The 19,906-nt window shown below is 40.4% G+C and overlaps 1 protein-coding gene across 2 annotated transcripts in view; it reads left to right on the top strand.

Annotated features, from left to right (window-relative positions):
• Il12rb2 (interleukin 12 receptor subunit beta 2) overlaps positions 1–19,906 on the top strand; it is an 88,849-nt gene that overhangs the window by 26,313 nt on the left and 42,630 nt on the right. For both annotated transcript variants that reach the window (NM_001412558.1, NM_001191750.1), the window contains 4 exons: positions 54–168; positions 999–1,192; positions 3,106–3,248; positions 6,697–6,847. In NM_001412558.1, coding sequence (NP_001399487.1) covers positions 54–168; positions 999–1,192; positions 3,106–3,248; positions 6,697–6,847 — 603 coding nt within the window. The remainder of the gene's footprint in view (positions 1–53; positions 169–998; positions 1,193–3,105; positions 3,249–6,696; positions 6,848–19,906) is intronic.

Here is a 19,906-nt window from a genome sequence, read left to right as displayed (position 1 = left end):
GATGTCACCTGTGGAATATTTCTAACATTAAATCTTGCTCTTCCTTTTCAAAGTTGCTCCAGAGTCACCTCAAAGCATATCATGTGTCCAGAAAGGAGAGCATGGAACTGTGGCCTGCTCCTGGAACTCTGGGAAAGTTACTTATCTGAAAACCTATTACACTTTACAGTGAGTAAAGCACTTTGTGGCTGTTTTGTGTATATTCTCTTACATGACTTTCAGCAATATCAAATGCTTTTATTATTTGCCAAGAAGCAGCAATAGATAGCTTGCCTAAAAATGTAAATATTGTTCCCAGTGTCTGTCAATGAGAGCTGCCTCAGCGGTTTGAACTGTGAGCCCTGATATCTTGGCTCTATATTCTCATTCAAGGATTTCTTCAGATCGCCCAAGGCCTTGGCTAAGATAGTTTTCCTGCAACCAGGAAACCTATCCACCTTGGAGGAATTGCTTTTTAAAATACAGTTTGCTGATGTCAGAGTCCACAAGAAGAGGGAATACGGGAGCCTCTCTTCTTGGTATATATCTCATAATCTCATCACTGGCCCAGCTGTATCTAGGCAAGCATGAGATAGAAAAGGCAGTGGGACCATGATTAGATCCTTCTACCTACAGTATGGACATACTGTGAGCTCACACATTTCCACTCAATGTTAAGTCAGATGCTCACAGGTCTTTTGGATAAAGATTAGAACTGCCCTGAGGAGCCATGATGACTGCCATAGTTTAGAGAATTGTACAGGGTAGGCAAAATGCCCCTCTATATAAACACTCATTTAAAAAAATTTTGGTTGGACCAAAAAATGGGGTAAGGAGGAAACATGGCTCTATCAATAAGAACAGAATTCAGGAATTCCCACAATATATCCTCTAGTAATAAGACCAGCCTTAAAACATCTGTCTGGAATTTTCGATGTTAGAACATTTTGTTCTTTTGTAGTTTTTGCAGGAAGCAGCATGAAAGTATATTGCTAAACACAGTTTTGTTTTGGTTACAGGTTAACTGGACCAAACAATGTGACCTATCAGAACCAGTGTTATTCTGACAATCGTCAGAATTGTAGTCGTCTGGATCTTGGGATCAATCTGACCCCTGATTTAGCCGAATCCAGGTTCATAGTCCATGTTACTGCCACCAATGATCTTGGAAATTCTTCTTCACTTCTGCATACATTCACATTCTTGGACATAGGTAAATTCTACTACAACTATTCAGCGTCATTCACTGGCACATAAAAATTATTTTTTTAAAACTCATTCAAATCTTCCATACGTAGTTATTTTAAAGGAAATAGGAGCTAATGGAAAGTAACTAAAAGCTGCAGACAAAGTACAAAGTACAAGACTATTCTGATGCATGTAAAAGAAGGGCTGGCCTGTAGCCACATAGAAGTGCAACCAAATGGGACTTTCAGACTCATTCTCTTAGAGAAATAAGAGTTTCTCACTTCTTCCCATGTAAGAAGCAGCTGCCAGTGACAGCACTGACTGAAGAGAGTTCCAGTGGCTCTCCATCCCACTGGCTAACCCCACTGTGTACACTGCCCATATAATATACCAGGATACAAAAGCATCTGCTGTAAGAATGCTAGCCTCAGGGTTGGGGATTTAGCTCAGTGGTAGAGCGCTCACCTAGCAAGCGCAAGGCCCTGGGTTCGGTCCCCAGCTCCGAAAAAAAAAAAAAAAAAAAAAAAAAAGAATGCTAGCCTCTACCCCTCACCTCTGGGAACTGTAAGGAGCCAGTCCCATCACCTGAACAAGAGAATTGGCCTAGTAAATTAGAAGCCAATCTCAAGCATCCCACTTTATAACCATCCGGGTGGGCCTGAGTGTCTTTCTGTGCTGCCTGTAGTTCCTTCTCATGCCACGTCTCTCCTTACTATTAGCGTACCTGTTGGCTCTCCACCACTCTCCCTGTCCACCTTCTGTCTCTTTAAAAACTGCTCATGACTGCACCACCATCCTTCCCTTTGTTCTTTTTCCATTTTTCCAGAACTTTCCTAACTTTTTTTCTTTTTTTTTTTTTTATTAACTTGAGTATTTCTTATTTACATTTCGAGTGTTATTCCCTTTCCTGGTTTCCGGGCCAACATCCCCCTAGCCCCTCCCCCTCCCCTTCCTTATGGGTGTTCCCCTCCCCATCCTCCCCCCATTACCGCCCTCCCCCCCATAGTCTAGTTCACTGGGGGTTCAGTCTTAGCAGGACCCAGGGCTTCCCCTTCCACTGGTGCTCTTACTAGGATATTCATTGCTACCTATGAGGTCAGAGTCCAGGGTCAGTCCATGTATAGTCTTTAGGTAGTGGCTTAGTCCCTGGAAGCTCTGGTTGCTTGGCATTGTTCTAACTTTTTTTCTTAAGCATTATCACTTGCCACCTTTGCCTTCGCAGTCACTGGCATATTGGTTTTCTTTAAATCTATTAAATGGAATCAACAAATCTTTTTTTTTTTTTTGTGAAGATTAGATTGGGTTAAGGGCAATTATTTCAACGGCTGAGTAGTGAAACCATATTTTTTTTTCTGGAGCTGAGGACTGAACCCAGGGCCTTGCGCTTGCTAGGCGAGCGCTCTACCACTGAGCTAAATCCCCAACCCGAAACTTTATTTTTATTTACTTATTTTATTTACTTTTTCTTTACTTTTTCACTTTACATCCTGCTCACTACCCCCATCCCAGTCACTGCCCGCCCCCGCCAACAATCTTTCCTCCATTCCCCCATCTTCTTCTCCTCTGAGTGGGTTGGGGCACACCTGGGAATCACCTCACCCTGGCACTCCAAGTATCTTTCAGGCTAGGGACTTCCTTTTCCACTGCGGCCAGACAAGGCAACCCAGCCAGAAGAACATATCCAAGTACAGGCAACAGCTTTTGGGATAGCCCCCATTTCAACTGTTCAGGACCTACATAAAGACCAAGCTGCACATCTGCTACATTTGTGCGGGGAGGCCTAGGTCCAGCCCATGTATGGCTTTTGGTTGGTGGTTCAGAGTCTGAGAGCCTCCAGTCCAGGTTAGCTGACACTCTTGAAACCAACATTTTCAATAGCTTAAGCAGTCTCTGGCCGCAAAGCCTGACTTGCACATTTTGGTTTGTCTTGGTTACTAGTGAGGCCTCTTCCTCCGTGGGACATCAGAATCAACTTTCTAAATGCTTCTGGGAGCAGATGTACACTGCAGTGGGAAGATGAGGGGCAAGTGGTACTCAATCGACTCAGATACCAGCCTCTTAACAGCACATCCTGGAATATGGTAATAGCCTTTAGAGGGATGGGAGAAAATCCATAAGAGTCCTTGACATTGTTCATCTTGTCATGTCAACTAATAAGGAGTTAATAATACATCATTTCAAATCTATCAAGAAAATGTATATACCTGTCTACCTTTTAAAAAATTTATGTGTACAACAGTTTCCCTGTATGTATGTGTGCCTCCTGCCCCTGGAAACCAGAAAAAGGCATCAGATCCCCTGGGGCTGGACTTGCAGATTGTTCTGAGCCACCATATAGGTGCTGGGAACCAAAACTGGGTCCTCTGCAAAAGTAGTTTGTACTCTTAATCACTGAGCCATCTCTCCGTTAAGAAATATTGGCATTGGAGAGATGAGTCAGTGGGTAAAGTGTTTGCTGAGCAAGCACGAGGGCCTGATTTGGGCAAGTGGGGCATGGCAGCCTGTGTCTGTGACTCCAGCACTGAAGCAAGAGGATGCCTGGAGGGCATTGGTCAGCTAGCCCAGCCAGTCTGCAAGAGGCTGGTTCAGTGAGAAACTTTTTCTCAAATAAACAAACAGTGGATAAGCAGTTGAGGAAGACACCTAGCATTGACCTGTGGTCTCTACATGCATATACATGAGCGTGTAGACAAACATATGAGAAATATGTTGACCCCTGAGTCTGAGTTGTATTTTCATTTTTTACTTTTGTTTACATGTGTGTGTGTGTGTGTTGGTCAGAGAAATAACTGACAGGAATTGGTTCCCTCCTTCCACCATGGAGACCTTGATGATCAAAATCAAGTTTTCAACTTCTCAGCCAGCTCCTTTACCCATTAAGCAATCTCATGACCTCCCAGCAGTCTTTTTTTTTTTTTTTTTGGTTCTTTTTTTCGGAGCTGGGGACCGAACCCAGGGCCTTGCGCTTCCTAGGTAAGCGCTCTACCACTGAGCTAACAGTCTTTTCTTTAGAAGGCAGGTTTGGTTGTTTGGTAGAAGGTGCTGGGAATTGAACCCAAGGATTTTTTTTTTTAAATCGGAGCTGAGGACCGGGCCTTGAGCTTGCTAGGCAAGTGCTCTACCACTGAGCTAAATCCCCAACCCCTCTACTTCCTGATTCTTAAATTTTATTTTACTATTGTTACTGTTAGTGTGTGTGTGTGTGTGTGTGTGTGTGTGTGTCACAGTGAGTAAGTGGAGGTTAGAGAACAACTTTTAGAAGTCAGTTCTCTCTTCCTACTGTGATTTCTAGGGATAAGATTTAGGTCATAAGGTTTGCACAGCAAACACCTTTACCTGCTGAGCCCTTTTATAGGCCCTGAGTCTGAAGGTTTTAAGCCATAGTGTTTTGTTTCTCCTTATTCTTCTATCCCCTTCCTCAATATCCTTTTATAACATTAAAAACATATTAGAAAAGAATGTTAGAGTATGTACCCAGAGGCTTATATGGCACTAGATTTTCCCAAGAAAAGCACTTCAATTTGTATATTACACACCACACTGTGTGTGGGAGGGTGATGAGGGTGCACAATGTGTCATGGCATGGATGTGGAAGTCAGAATAACCCTGAGTGTCAGGGTCTACATCCCACTTTCATCCTGTTTGAGATAGGGTGTGTTTGCTGTTCACATACACATAACCCAGGCTAGCCCATACCCCAGGCTAGCAACCTGTGAGCTGCTGAGATTCTCCTGTCTCCACACTTCATTCACTATAGAAGCTTAGGATTGTGCCTAGATTTACACAGATTCTGGAAATTTGACTCAGGTCTTCACATTTTTTTCAGCAAGAGCTTACTGGCATTATCATTTTTTATAATAAAAAAATAGGACTAAATTTGAATGCTCTTTATTTCTGTTCCCTTAAAATATACTAAAATATATTCTACTAGAAATCAAGAAAATTGTCTTGTCATATCAATGTTATGATGTGGACAAGTGGAGTACAATAGAGAGTCCTCATATTCTTCAAGAATTTTATAAAGTTCTTCAAGAATTTTATAAAGTACAGTGGTTTATAATAATAGCAAAGGATTGGATTCACATAGAGTTGATACCCAAGAGACTGTAACTAACTTTTTTTCCCTAAAACCAGCTTTATATCTACATTAAAATATTCATCATATTGCTAATTATATATAATGTAGAAATTTCTCCATGTGGCTTTAAAAACTGATATAGTTATGGACTAGGGTAATGACATATACCTATAATCTGAGCATTTTAAAGGCTAAGAGAGAGGCTAGAGTTCCAAGCTAGCTTGGCCTGCCATGTGTGCCTGGTGCTCATGGAAGCTAGAAGAGGACAGATCCTCTGGGACTGGAATTGCAGACAAGTGTGAGCCACCATGCGAGTGCTTGGAATTGAACTGTAGCTGTCTGGGACTCTTAACCACTGAGCCATCTTCCCAGCCCCCAATAGATAGGTTATTAATCCCTAGAGACTTTTTTATTTAGAAACAATTGTATTAGGTTAACTTCCCATATTCAGTAACCCTAACATTATTTATTCTCACTGAATGGTAGATCTGGAGAATTTAAATGGTCATCTTATCTAGTTTGCCCTTTCAGGTTAAAATTCTCTGTATGTGGATGGGGAAATGGCTCAGCAGCAGAGGACTTGGCTTTGGTACCCAGCACGCACACTGAGTGGCTCTCGACTGCTTGTAATGCCAGTTCTAACTCCTACACACACGGTCCACATACAAACTTTCAGGCACACACATAAGCAAACACACAAAGAAATGAATAAATAAATCTTTCAAAAATTCTTTATATTATCCTTTTTATTATCTTTATGTATATGAGTTTGTACATGCCTAGGGCACACTGTACCACCAAGTTACTTCCTCTTTATATCCATTTGCTACTGTAGGTACTTTATAGACTCTGCCCTGCTATTTCATTCTATTCAACAAGATTTGTCACTGGAGTCTAGGAAGGGGAGGGAGGAAGGAAAGGGTTGTCTGAATAGAGGAGCGATATCAGGCTCACTCTTGGCACAGTAACATCTAACAGCTGAAGTAACCCATGAAGTACTTCAGAGTGGTCAGAAGAGTGTGAATTCCCAGGAAAATGCTTGCAATTTTCAGTTGTGTTTTTTTAAAATGTATGATTGTTTTGCCTGATTTATGTATGTGTGTGTGGTGTGTGTGTGTGTGTGTGTGTGTGTGTGTGTGTCACATGCCTGCTTGGTGCCTGCAGAAGCCAGAAAAGAATATCCAATCAGAACTTCTGGAACTGAAGTTGTAGATGATTGTGGGCTGCCATTAAGTTCTGGGAATCAAACTCAGGTCCTTTGGAAGAATACCCGGTATCTAGTCACTGAAGCCATCTCTCCAGTCCCAATGCTTACTGCTTTATGGGGAGGGGAGCCTTGTCTCCATGCTTTGGCCATTGCATACAGTATGCCTGTGGTGAACTCTCACAATGCTCTCTATAAGAATACACAAACATTGTATCTCAATGAAGCAAATCTCATCTAATTCAAGGTTAATGCTACAAATGCCAAAGGAAGATATGACCTGCAAGATCTGAGACCATTCACAGAATATGAATTTCAGATCTCCTCTAAGCTACATCTCTCTCAGGGAAGTTGGAGTAATTGGAGTGAGTCACTGAGAACTCGAACACCAGAGGAAGGTAGGCATCCAGAAGAAAAAAAAAGGGGGAAGAGGCCAAGTCTTCCTTGGAGCAGACTCTTTTGGGGCATGCTGTATAGAAACTGCCCAGGAAGGTAAGTTTTATGATGCAAGAGATTTAACAGGCACAGACAGGCCCTGCCCTTGTCTGCCATATGTCAAGCCACCACTTTACCACTGTCCAGTTCTTAATTTTTACTACCTCAGTAACTGTTATTCCCCAAAGCTGTAACCAGGATTAATCTCATTTCTTTGGTAATTTATCTCTTTGGTTCTTTGAAAATTATAAATTGCAATTTGAAACTATTTTAAGTATACCAAAAGCTTGATAGAATGTCTGAAAACAGTATCCTAAAATAAAAGTCATATCCAACGATGTCTCTTTTCTCCAAATGCTTAATTTTACTTCTTCAAGACTTCGCCCAATGTTACACTGCTCAAGGGAGGCCTAGGACCAGGAGCAGCATAATAAGTTTTGACCTAATGAATGGGTTTTTCTTTTTGGTAATTCCTAAGAAATCAGTATCATTGAAATATAAGCAAATATTTTATTGAAACATCATATCATCATATTGAAAATGTTTTCCTTGTTCTTATTGGTTCTTTAAAAGTTTGATCAGGTTCACCCCCTCCTCCAACATCTGCCAGATTCATAAATAATCTACACAACTATGTCCTTTTTTTCTGTTTGTTTGTTTTTAAGAATCAAGTACAATTTATGCTACCCATTTATTCTAGATGTGTGGTCTTCACTGGAAGGCAGTGAATCCACCAAGAACCACCAGCTTGGAAGAAAACTGACTCTCCCTCGCCCAGCAGTTATCAACTGCCAATAGCTCCTTAGCAGGAGGTGGGCATGAGTCCTACCTCTCCATGAACTTTGTCTAGCTGGACATGCTGTTTCAACTGCTGTGAATTCAAATGTGCCCCTGCTGTGTCTAGAAAACACTTCCCAATCAAAAAAGCCTTTGAATTCACAAGAACACTCTTGTTTTTTAAGCACTTGTTAGTGGTATGGTATAGAACTTTTTATACAGTGTAGGATATCCACCAGAGAAGACAGCTTGGACATGGGTTTAAGCCATGTCTTTATTAGTTGGCTGGATAAAACATTAAGTTTGGGATCCTTAGTGTAGCCCTGGGCCTTTCTCAGGGTGAGCTTTTAAGCAGAAAGAAAGAGAGAGAGAACGAAACAAAGAAAGAAACAAAGAAAGTAACAATGAAAGAAAGACATGTCCTGGGTTAGCACACTTCCGTTAACAAGAACAGTTAGCCAGAATCAGAACTACAGAAGCTAAAAAGCATTTTGAGACTTTCCCAGAACTCTATGGACTTTGACAGATTAGTCCTCTGTTTTAGTTTTGGCAGGTGATGTTGTCTAAGAGTTGAGTTTTACAGCCTGAATGGTACTATCATCATGAAGTCAGTTTTGCGAAGATCTGGAGACCTTCTAAGGTCTAGAGCCCTGTTACAATACTTTGTGTAGATAACTAACAAAGAAAAGTGACTGGCATATAATAAATTGATCATTACTGTCTGGAGTTTTGTTTTGTGAGACAAATTCTTACTATGTAAGTAAGTAAGACTGGCTTGGAACTCACTATGGATACCTTGATGGCCTTGAACTCAAAAATGATCTGCCTGCTTCTGCTTCCCACATGTTGAGATTAAAAATGTCCACTCCTGTGCACAGCTGAAATTATAATATTACTGTAAATTATAGTATTACATCTAAGTGATTGTTTGAAAAGGTGGAATATGTGTATATAAGAAGCAGCCTTGTGATTGACCTGTACTCTTTGAGCTCTTAATAGATGGGGGGTTGGGATGGTTGGTTTTGTTTGTTTGTTTGTTTGTTTTAAGATAGGGTCTTATTAGTAGTTCTGTCTAGCCTGGAACTGGATATGTAGACCAGGCTGGCCTTAGACTCATCCTTCAGCCTCTGCCTCACTATTGCTGGGATTAAAGGCTTGAGCCACCACACCCAGCCTTTTAATACTTTTTGGTAAGTAATGACACTTAACAGTGATGGCCTGGTGGCATCCAAGGCCCCAGACAGACCTGTCACCTACTACGAGACTATTATACACAACAGAGTTTGAATAATAATCTTCTTATCTTCTGATAATTGTATTTCTCCATGTAAGAAAATATTTAAAATGGATTCATCTAGTATGTGGTAATTAAAATATCTTTTTTTAACTAAAGGCCACATGACCCCTCTGTTGTCCAGAGATTTTCTTTGCACTATTTAATGTAGTTGACGTAATTTTTGTTGTTTTTTCTAGACAGGGTTTCTCTGTCTGTCTGTTTCCTTGGCTGGCTAGAATTCGCTTTGTAGACGAGGCTGGCCTCAAACTCAGAGGTATGCATGCCTCTGCCTCCTAAGTGCTGGGATTAAAGACATGGACCACCACACCCAGTATAAAGTAATATTCTCTTAAAATACCTCATGGATTAAATTTTGTTTGCAAAATACAAATAGAATTTTTCAAATGGGTCACATTTGATATCCAAGATAGTAAATGGGTCTAAATATCTGTAAACTACATTATTACATCCCACGGGGCTGAGCTAAAGCTGCAGAAACTCATGGTTCATGAATCCTTGTCACTTTACACTGAATAATGACTAACTTAGATATACCAAAAAGGCTTTTCTTTTCTTATTTTCTTAGCACTTATCTGACACATTAAAACCTCCCCAAGGCAAACTAGTAACGCTAATTTGTTTTAGATAAGCCACCAGTCACTGTGGGGCTGTTGTGTTCAGAGCAGAGCAGGTACTCAGAGAGCTGAAACATGGCCCAGCTCACCCTGTTTGCTTCCTTTCAATGCCTGCATCTTGCTTTCCTGGTATGATCTTTCTGTGGGCTGTCTATGCTCTGCTCTTACTTTAAGCTGTGTGGTTTACACCCCTTACCACTCTTCTGTCATCAGTTTCCCTTTGAAACACCAACTGATGCAAACCCAAATGTGTGAAGTTTTTTTCTAACACTTCTTCCCTTTAACCCTTTTAAGTGTCTAGTCACATGTAACGTGCTTTACTCTCCGAAACTGTGAATGATTTATGGTTCTTTCTCTGTAACCTCAGCTTCTAAAAACAAGGGGCGGCTGTGTGTGTCATCCCACCTTTGTGAAGGCTCCCTTCACTCCACGTGTACCTTCCTTTGCTGTTAAATTTGACTCCAGTCATGGTCTTCCAGAGAAATGACCACTAAGGAAGGGGAGAAGAAAGGAAACTAGGTCACTTTCTGAGGAACAGTCCATAATTCATCATCCATCAAAAGCAGTCCTGACTCTAGGGAATCGATACTATGTTTTCTAGTAAGACAAAACTCATGAATTTGAACTCAGAAGTATCTAGATACTTCTGTGCATACTCACCACTCACAACACCTAACAGGAAGTTCCACTATGATGAATAGGCCTTCCATATACATGACTCTCTGCTCACATGTTTGAGTGCTACTCACCTCAATTAATTTGAGGAGTTAACTGAGGTGGCATGGAATGCTTGTCTTTAGGCCAGAGTGGCAAAGATGTGCTTCATGTCATGATGGCAACACAGATGAGTGAAAGATGTCCAAGGGAGAGGCCCATCAAAGCCACACTTCCTCACATTGAAAAGCTAGGAACTACATTCATTCATTCATTTCATTCATTCATTCATATATTATACTAACCTATTATCATTATTAAGATGGATATAAACAATCAAATTCTGGAGCTATTCTAACATCTCAGATAACAAACCTTTCATCACAGTGAAGCTTGCAAATTTGCAAACAGTTTATCTGCAGAGAGTTAATCCTGGTAGCTTTGGATATTGTATAGTCTCTGCAGTTGTTAAAAGTTGTTCTTGAAATGTCTTGAGCAGGGGTTGGCATCAACCAAAGACATGGCTGGGTTCCAAGAAAACTCCATGTATGAATACCAACATTTGGATTTTACAAAGTTTCCATGTGTTAGTAAAAAAATGACATTTCTCATTTTATAGCCATTTAAAAATGCCAAGCTATTATGATTGTTTGCTACTCTACAAAAGTAGACACCAGGCTGGATTTGGCCCACAAATCATGGTTGTCAACCATTAGAATAAGCTCAAAGATTGCCATGCTTCTATCTCTGTCTAAGACTGTAGAAAATGAGAATGAAGGGCTCTCTACAGTACTAAAAGGATTCGTATGCAAACACTTCATTAGGGAGGAACCCATTTGTGATCTAGCCAGAAGTTCAACCTTTGCCCCTTCTTTGGCCTTCCTTAAGCTTGTTCCTACCCCTAAGGATGAAAATGCCTGTACATTAATTTTGATAAATGGTGGCCAGCTCACTAATAGAAAGTAGTATTCCTTGAAATAGAAAGTATAGCCTTCGAGAAATGTGTTTGCAGCAGGAACTACACCAGGAGATGGGACATAATGCCAACCAGTCAGAACTTCAGACTCCAAGAGACGCAATTTATCTCGAAAGGCTAGAGCAAACTCCCTAGGGGAGTCAATGCCAAGGTGAAACACAACACCCAAGAGACATCTGGGAGCCTTCTTATATTTCTTCCCTGCTATAAACTCAAGTTCATCTTCCCACAAAATTCATATAATGAAGTCCTGATCCCTGATGGGATAGAATTAAGAGATGGGACATTCTAAAATTATTTTATTTATTTACATTTCAAATGTTATCCCCCTTCCCGGTCTCCCCTTCACAAATCTCCCATCCTAGCACCCCTCCTTTGCCTCTAAGAGGGTGCTCTCCCACACACACACCCACTCCTGCCTCACCCCTCTAGAATCCACCTCTCCTGGGGCAACAAGTCTCCACACAACCAAGGGTCTCCCCTCCCACTGATGCCAAATAAAGCCATTCTCTACTTGTATACTCTTTGTTGGTGGTTTAGACCCTGAGAACTCTGCAGGGGTCCTGATATTGTTGTTCTTCCTATGGGGTTTCAATCCCCTTGAGCTCCTTCAGTCCTTCCCCTAACTCTTTCATTGGGGTCCCCAGATTCAGTCAATTGTTGGCTATGAGTATCTTCATCTGTCTTAGTCAGATGCTGGCAGAGCCTCCCAGAGGACAGCACTTCTTGGCATCATCAGTAGGGTTGGGGTTTGGTGTCTGCAGATGAGATGAATCCCAAGGTGGGGCAGTCTCTGGATAGCCTTTCCTTCAGTCTCTGCTTCATTTTTTGTCACTGCATTTCCTTTCAACAGGGACAATTCTGGGTTGAAATTTTTGAGATGGATGGATGGCCCCATCCCTCAACTGGGGGGCCATGCCTATCTACAGGAGATGGTCTCTTCAGGTTCTATCTCCCCTCTGTGGGTATTTAAACTAATGCCATCCCCATTGGGTCCTGGGAGCATCTCACATCCCTGGTGTCTGCGACTTTCTAGTGGTTCCTCACATTCCCCATTCCCCATTGCTACTTATTTCTATTCATTCTCCAGACCCTCTGGACTTTTCTCCTGTTTCTTCCCGTACTTGATCCTGCCACTCTTTCCCCTCTCCCCTCTCTCACCTAGGTCTCTCCCACCCTTTACCTCCTGTGACTATTTTGTTCCCCCTTCTAAGTAGGATTGAAGTATCCACACTTTGGCCTTCCTTCTTGTTAAGCTTCATATGGTCTGTGAATTGTATTCTGAGCTGTGAGCTAATATCCACTTATCAGAGAGTGCATACCATGTATTTTTGGGTTTGGGTTACCTCACTCAGGATGTTATTTTCTAGTTCCATACATTTGCCTGCAAAATTCATGAAGTCGTGGTTTTTAATAGCTGAGGAGTAGTATTCCATTGTGTAAATGTACCATATTTTTTGTATCCATTCCTCTGTTAAGGGACATCTGGGTTGTTTCCAGCTTTGTCTTATGATAAATAAGACTGCTATGACTATAGTGGAACATGTGTCCTTGTTATATGTAGGAGCATCTTTTGGGTATAATTGGTATAGCTGGGTCTTCAGAAAGAACTATTTCAAATTTTCTGAGGAACCGCCAGATTAATTTCCAAAGTGGTTATACCAGCTTGCAATCCCATCTACAATGGAGGGGTGTTCCTCTTTTTCCACATCTTTGTCAACATCTGCTGTTCCCTGAGTTTTTGATCTTAACCATTCTGATTAGTACAAGGTAGAATCTCAGGGTCATTTTGATTTGAATTTTCTGATAACCAAAGATATTGAAACTTTCTTTAGATGCTTCTTGGTCATTTGAGATTTCTCAGTTGAAAATTCTTTGTTTAGCTCTCTACCCTATTTTTTAATTGGGTTACTTGGTTTCCTGGGGTCTAACTTCTTGAGTTCTTTGTATATTTTGGATATTAACCCTCTATAGGGTATAGCGTCGGTAAAGAATTTTTGCCAATCTTTAGGTTGCTGTTTTGTCCTAATGACAGTGTCCTTTGCCTTAAAGAAGCTTTCCAATCTCAAGAGATCCCACTTATCAATTGTTAATCTTAGAGCCTGAGCCATTGGTGTTCTGTTCAAGAAATTTTCTCCTTTGTTGATATGTTCAAGGCTCTTTCCCATTGTCCTCTTCTACTAGATTCAGGGTATCTGGTTTTATGTGGAGGTACTTCATCCACTTGGACTTGAGCTTTATACAAAGAGATAAAAATGGATCAATTTGCATTCTTCATTTGGACAGCCAGTTGAATTAGCACCATTTTGAAATGTTTTCATTTTTCCACTGTATGGTTTTAGCTTCTTTGTCAAAAATCAAGTGACCATAGTTGTGTGGGGTAATTCTAGGTCTTCAATTCTATTTCTTTGATCTGTATGTCTTTGTACCAATACCATTCAGTTTTTATCACTATTGCTCTGGAGTACAGCTTGAGGTCAGAAATGATGATTTCTCCAGAAGTTCTTTTATTGTTGAGAATTGTTTTCACTATCCTGGTTTTTTTGTCATTTCAGATGAAGTTGAGAATTACTCTTTCTATCTCTGTGAAGAACTGAGTTGGAATTTTGATGGGGATTGCATTGAATCTGTAGATTGCTTTTGGTAAAGTGGCCATTTTTACTGTTAATCGTACTGATCCTTCAGCATGGGAGATCTTTCCATCTTCTGAGGTGTTCTTCAAGTTTTCTTCAGAGACTTGAAGTTCTTACACAGATCTTTCACTTGCTTGATTAGAGTCACACCAAGGTATTTTATATTATTTGTGAATATTATGAAGAATGTCATTTCCCTAATTTCTTTCTGAGCCCATTTATATTTTGTGTAGAGGAAGACTACTGATTTGCTTGAGTTAATTTTATATCCAGCCATTTTGCTGAAGTTGTTTATGAGCTAAAGGAGTTTTGAGGTCACTTATGTATACTATCCTATCACCCACAAATAGTAAATAGCTCTCACATCCAGCTGCCAAAAGAAACTCCACACACACACATACACACATGCACACACACAGACATACACACACAGCAAGCAAACTCCAGCCTGTGCCTGTCAGGGCTCCTGGGGCAGCTGTCCACCGTGAGCCCTGTGTATGGCATATGGCGGAGACCCTGGGTGCTCTGGGGTGCAGTGGGCGTGGAAAGCTTACTCTTTTTGTCCACTGGAAAGTGAGAGAACTGTTCACAGTTCATCTGTGTCTAATTATCTGATTTTTTTTTAACGGTCTTGTGGTCTTTTACCCCTACCCTCCTTGAAGGTCCTGTGGGAAGGCTGGTGCCCAGGCTCCGTTCTGAGCAGGCTGTTTTGTATGTATCTGTTAATGCTTGTTACTTTTAACTAATCAGATCTTTTTACAGTATCCATTTATTATGTAATGCTTCTTAGAAAAGAATCTTATAGTACATGTTAATATATGCAACCAATTAAAATGTATAAATTAGTGTAAGGAATTCCTGGGTTGTGTGTTTAAGTCCTCTAACGCAGGCGTGCAAGGTGGAGGGTTGAACCCTGTCTGGATTACAGAGTGTTAGAGACTCAAATTTGGAAGTCCAGCTAGCGGCAGTATTCTGTACAGTAGACACAAGAATTATGTACGCCTTTTATCACAGACTTAAGAGCCAAAAAGCTTTTCATCTCTCCAGAGGGAAAACTGAGTGAGACAGTTCCCTTCTGTGTCTAAATTTTCCAAAAGGTTGATTTGCATAATACAGTAGTGTATACAATGGATAAATTGCTGTTACTTCAGAAATTAAAATTATCATTTTCTCCCTTTCTGTTTTTCTTCTGTTCAACACTTCCCAATGCCCTTAGATCACTGTCCTACTCAAAGAGGAAAGGAGAACCCCACCAGACCTGTCCCAGTGACTCTACCTTTGTTCTAGAAGGTGCTCCTTTCAGGGTTGTGGTACCTGTAGGTTAGCAGATCCCCTCCTTTCCCACCCACCCAAGTGTGGCCCAGCACTAACCCACAGTCTCTTGGGTTGAGTCCTGGCAGTTCTGTCCCCTCCTGAGGTCCTGCCCTGCATCATGGCTTGCTTCCCGGAGCACTTCCCCTCCAGAAGTCTACATTCTAGGGTGTAGGCTGAGTTCTTCTGTAAAGAGATGAGCGTGATGCCAACAAAATTTAACAAGAACAAACAAAAAAAATTGACTTCTTTCCTTCTAATTTGTATCCCTTTGATCTCCTTTTGATCTAATTGTTCTAGCTAGAACTTCGAGTACTATATTGAATAGATAGGGAGAGGGTGGGCAGCCTTGACCCTGATTTTAATGTGATTGCTTCAAGTTTCTCTCCATTTAATTTGATGTTAGTTGTTGGTTTGTTTTTATTATGTTTGGGTATGTGTCTTGAATTCCTGTTCTTTCCAAGATTTTTAACATAAAGGTGTGCTGTATTTTGTCAAAGGCTTTTTCAGCATCTAATGAGATGATTCTGTGATTTTTTTCCTTTGAGTTTGTTTATATAATGGATTACTTTGATAGATTTCCGTATATTGAACCATACCTACATCCTTGGGATAAAGCCTACTTGATCATTTTGATGTGTTCTTAGATTCAGCTTTTAAGAATTTTATTGAGTATTTTTGCATAGATATTAGTAAACAAATTTGGTTTGAAGTTCTCTTTCTTTGTTGGGTCTTTGTGTGCCAACACATTTAGGTACCAACCTAACTGTGGATTTATAGAATAAATTAAGTAGTGTCCTTCTGCTTCGGTTTTGTGGAATAGTTCGCAAAGTATTGGTATTAGATCTTCTTTGAAGATCTGATAGAATTCTTCACTAAAACCATCTGGCCCTGAGTTAATTTTGGTTGAGAGACTTTTAATTACTACTTTTATTTCCTTAGGGGTTATGGGACTGTTTATATAGTTTATCTGGTCCTGATTTAACTTTGATACCTGGTATCTGTTTAGAAAATCATCCATTTCATCTTGATTTTCCAGTTTTGCTGTGTATAGCCTTTTTTTTTTTTTTGTTCTTTTTTTTTCCGGAGCTGGGGACTGAACCCAGGGCCTTGCGCTTCCTAGGTAAGCGCTCTACCACTGAGCTAAATCCCCAGCCCTGTGTATAGGCTTTTTAAAAAAGATTTATTTATGTTATGTATAGGAGTACACAGTAGCTGTCTTCAGAAACACCAGAAGAGGGCGTTGAATCTCATTATAGATGGTTGTGAGCCACCATGTGGTTGCTGGGAATTGAACTCAGGACCTCTGGAAGAGCAGTCAGTAATCTTAACCTCTGAGCCATCTCTCAAATCCAAATATAGACTTTTGTAGTAGGATCTGATGTTTTTTTTTAATTTCCTCAGTTTCTGTTGCTATGTCTCTCTTTTCATTTCTGATTATATTAATTTGGATACTTTCTCTGAGCCCTCTGGTTAGTCTGGCTAAGGGTTTAACTACCTTGTTGATTTTCTCAAATAATCAGCTCTTAGTTTTGTTGATTCTTTGTATAGTTCTCTTTGTTTCTAATTGGTTGATTTTGCCCCTGTGTTTGATTATTTCCAGCCATCTACTCCTCTTGGGTGTGTTTCCTTGTTTTGTTCTAGAACTACCAGATTTGTTAAGTTGCTGGTACGATCTCTCCAATTTCTTTATGAAGGTACTCAGTGCTATGAATTTTCCTCTTGACACTGCTTTCATTGTGTCCCATAAGTTTGAGTATGCTGTGCCTTCATTTTTGTTAAATTCTAGAAAGTCTTTAATTTCTTTCTTTACTTTTCTTCCCTGACCAAGTTATCATTGAGTAGAGAGCTGTTCCATTTCCATGAATATGTGGGCTTTCTGTTGTTTTTGTTGTTATTGAAGACCAGCCTTAGTCCACAGTGATCTGGATAGAATGCATGGGATTATTTCAATCTTCTTGTATCTGTTGAGACTTGTTTTCTGTCCATTGAATTTTACATTTGATTTTGGAGAAGGTACCATGAAGTGCTGAGAAGGTGTATTCTTTTGATTTAAGGTGAAGCATTCTGTAGATATCTATAAATCCATTTGGTTCATAACATCTGTTAGTGTCACTGTATCTCTGTTTAATTTCTGCTTCAATGATCTGTCCATTAGTGAAAATGGAGTGTTTAAATCCCTCACTATTATTGTGTGAGGTTCAGTGTGTGTTTTGAGCTTTAGTAATGTTTCTTTTTCAAATGTGTGTGCCCTTACACTTGGGGAATAGATGTTTAGAACTGAGAGTTCAACTTAGTGGATTTCATTTGAAGAGTATGAAGTGGCCTTCCCCATCTCCTTTGATAACTTTTGGTTGGAAGTCTATTTTATTGGAAATAAATAAATAGAATGGCTATTCCAGCTTGTTTTCTGGGACCATTTGCTTGAAAAATATTTTTCCAGCCTTTTACCCTGAGGTGGTGTCTATCTTTGTCACTGAGGTATGTTTCCAGAAAAATGCCGGTCCTGTTTATGTCCAGTCTGTTACCCTATGTCTCTTTATCAAGGAATTGAGTTCATTGATGTTGAGAGATATTAAAGATCAGTGATTGTTAGTTCCTGTGATTTTTGTTGTTAGAGGTGGTAGTGTGGTTGAGTAGTTCTCTTCTTTTTGGTTTGTTGTAAGATGATTCATTTTTTGGTTTTCCTTCGGTGGAGTTTCCTTCCTTATGTTGAAGTGTTTCTTTTATTATTTTCTGTAGTGCTGGATTAGTAGCAAGATATTCTTTAAATTTTGTTTTGTCATGGAATATCTTGGATTCTCTATATGGTGATTTGGAGTTTTGCTGGGTATAGTAGCCTGGGCTAGCATTTGTGTTCTCTTAGGGTCTGCATGACATCTGTCCAAATCTTCTGGCTTTTAGAGTCTCTATTGAGAAGTCTGGTGTAATTCTGATAGTTCTGCCTTTATATGTTACTTGGCCTTTTTCTCTTATTGCTTTTAATATTGTTTCTTTTTTTCTGTGCTTTTGTTGTTTTATTACATGACAGGAGGAATTTCTTTGTAGAAATATATTTGTAGGCTTCTTGAAGACAGTTCATGGCTATCTCTTTTTTTAGTTTAGGGTAGTTTTCTTATAGATTTTGTTGAAGATGATTTCTGGCCCTTTGAATTGGGAATCTTCACTCTCTTCTGTACCTGTTATCCTTAGATTTGGTCTTTTCATTGTGTCTTGAATCTCCTGGATGTTTTAAGTTAGGATCTTTTTGCACTTTATATTTTCTTTGACTGTTGGGTCATTATCTACTATGGTATTTTCTATGCATGAGATTCTCTCTTTTATCTTTTGTATTCTGTTGGTGATGTTTGCATATGTAACTCCTGATCTCTTTCCAAGGTTTTCCATCTCAAAGGTTGCCTCCTTTTGTGATTTCTTTATTGTTTTTATTTCCATTTTTAGGTCCTGGATGGTTTTGTTCAATTCCTTCATCTGTTTGATTGTGTTTTCCTGTATTTCTTTAATAGTTATTTATGTCCTCCGTAAAGGACTCTATCATCTTCATGAGATGGGATTTTAGGTCAGAATCTTGCTTTTCAGTTGTGTTAGAGTATCCAGGGCTTGCTGTGGTGGGAGAACTGGGTTCTGATGGTGCCAAGAGGCATTTTTCTGATGCTTATGTTCTTGTGCTTGCCTCACCATTTTGTTGTCTCTGGTATTAACTGGCCTTGTTGTCTCTTATTAGAGCCTGTCCCTCCTGTGAGCCTAGTTATGATGGCCATCCTTGAGTCAAGCTGTCATTGGGTGTGGCAGAGGCAGGGAGAGCTGGAGCACCCAATCTACCCCTGGGTACCGTTACAGACCAGAAGTACAGTGTGTCTCCTGCATGGCAGATAGTTCCTGCATCCTCCGGGCCCCATGGTGGTCCCAGTTAGACCTGGTATTGGAACAAGGGGTGTCACCTGTGAGCCTGGCTGTGACAGACCTCCTGGGAGTCAAACTGTCTCTTCCTATGGGCAGGTGAGGGAAAGGGGGAGACTGGAGCACACAATCTGCCCCTGGGTGCAGTTGTGGAAAGATGTGTGGAAGATGGGACTTTTGCCAGTAATTGGGTTATGACTATAGAGCCTTCATATATGGGATCCTTGCCCTCATGAGAAGAAAAAAAAAAACAGATCTGTCTCCTACACCGCCACTTCCTGTTTGAGTGTTCAGCAAAAAGGCCACCACACCAGGCAGGCATCAATCTGACAGCACCTGGATCTTCACTTTTCAGCCTCTAAAACCATATAAATGGATGTGTATTGTTCAAGCCATCCATTCTATGGTTGGTTCTTCAGTTTCTTTTTTTTCTTTTTTTTTTTTTTTGCTTGTTTGTTTTTGTTTGGTTTGGTTGTTGTTGTTGTTGTTGTTGTTGTTGTTGTTTAAGAGCCATCTGATTTGGGTTGGGGATTTAGCTCAGTGGTAGAGCGCTTGCCTAGCAAACGCAAGGCCCTGGGTTCGGTCCCCAGCTCCGAAAAAAAAAAAAAAAGAGCCATCTGATTTAAGGTGCTTTGTCAGAGATTTACAGCCTTTCGGGTCTTACAATGAGGAAAAGAGATGTTGCCCTCTTGTTGTTGGTTTACCTCTTGTGCTGTCTTTCTCTTCTGGGTCTCATCTGTAATCTCATTAGCACTTCCAGATCCAACACTTATCTCAAATACTATCCCATTGCCAATATGTCCTTAGCCTTGTCATGGCTTCCCATTGGTAGCACTGTCCTGGACTGTGCATTTCTCATC

The sequence above is a fragment of the Rattus norvegicus genome, chromosome 4 (assembly GCF_036323735.1).
Source record: "Rattus norvegicus strain BN/NHsdMcwi chromosome 4, GRCr8, whole genome shotgun sequence".
NCBI lineage: Eukaryota > Metazoa > Chordata > Mammalia > Rodentia > Muridae > Rattus > Rattus norvegicus.
This window is presented reverse-complemented; position numbering and strand designations above follow the sequence as displayed.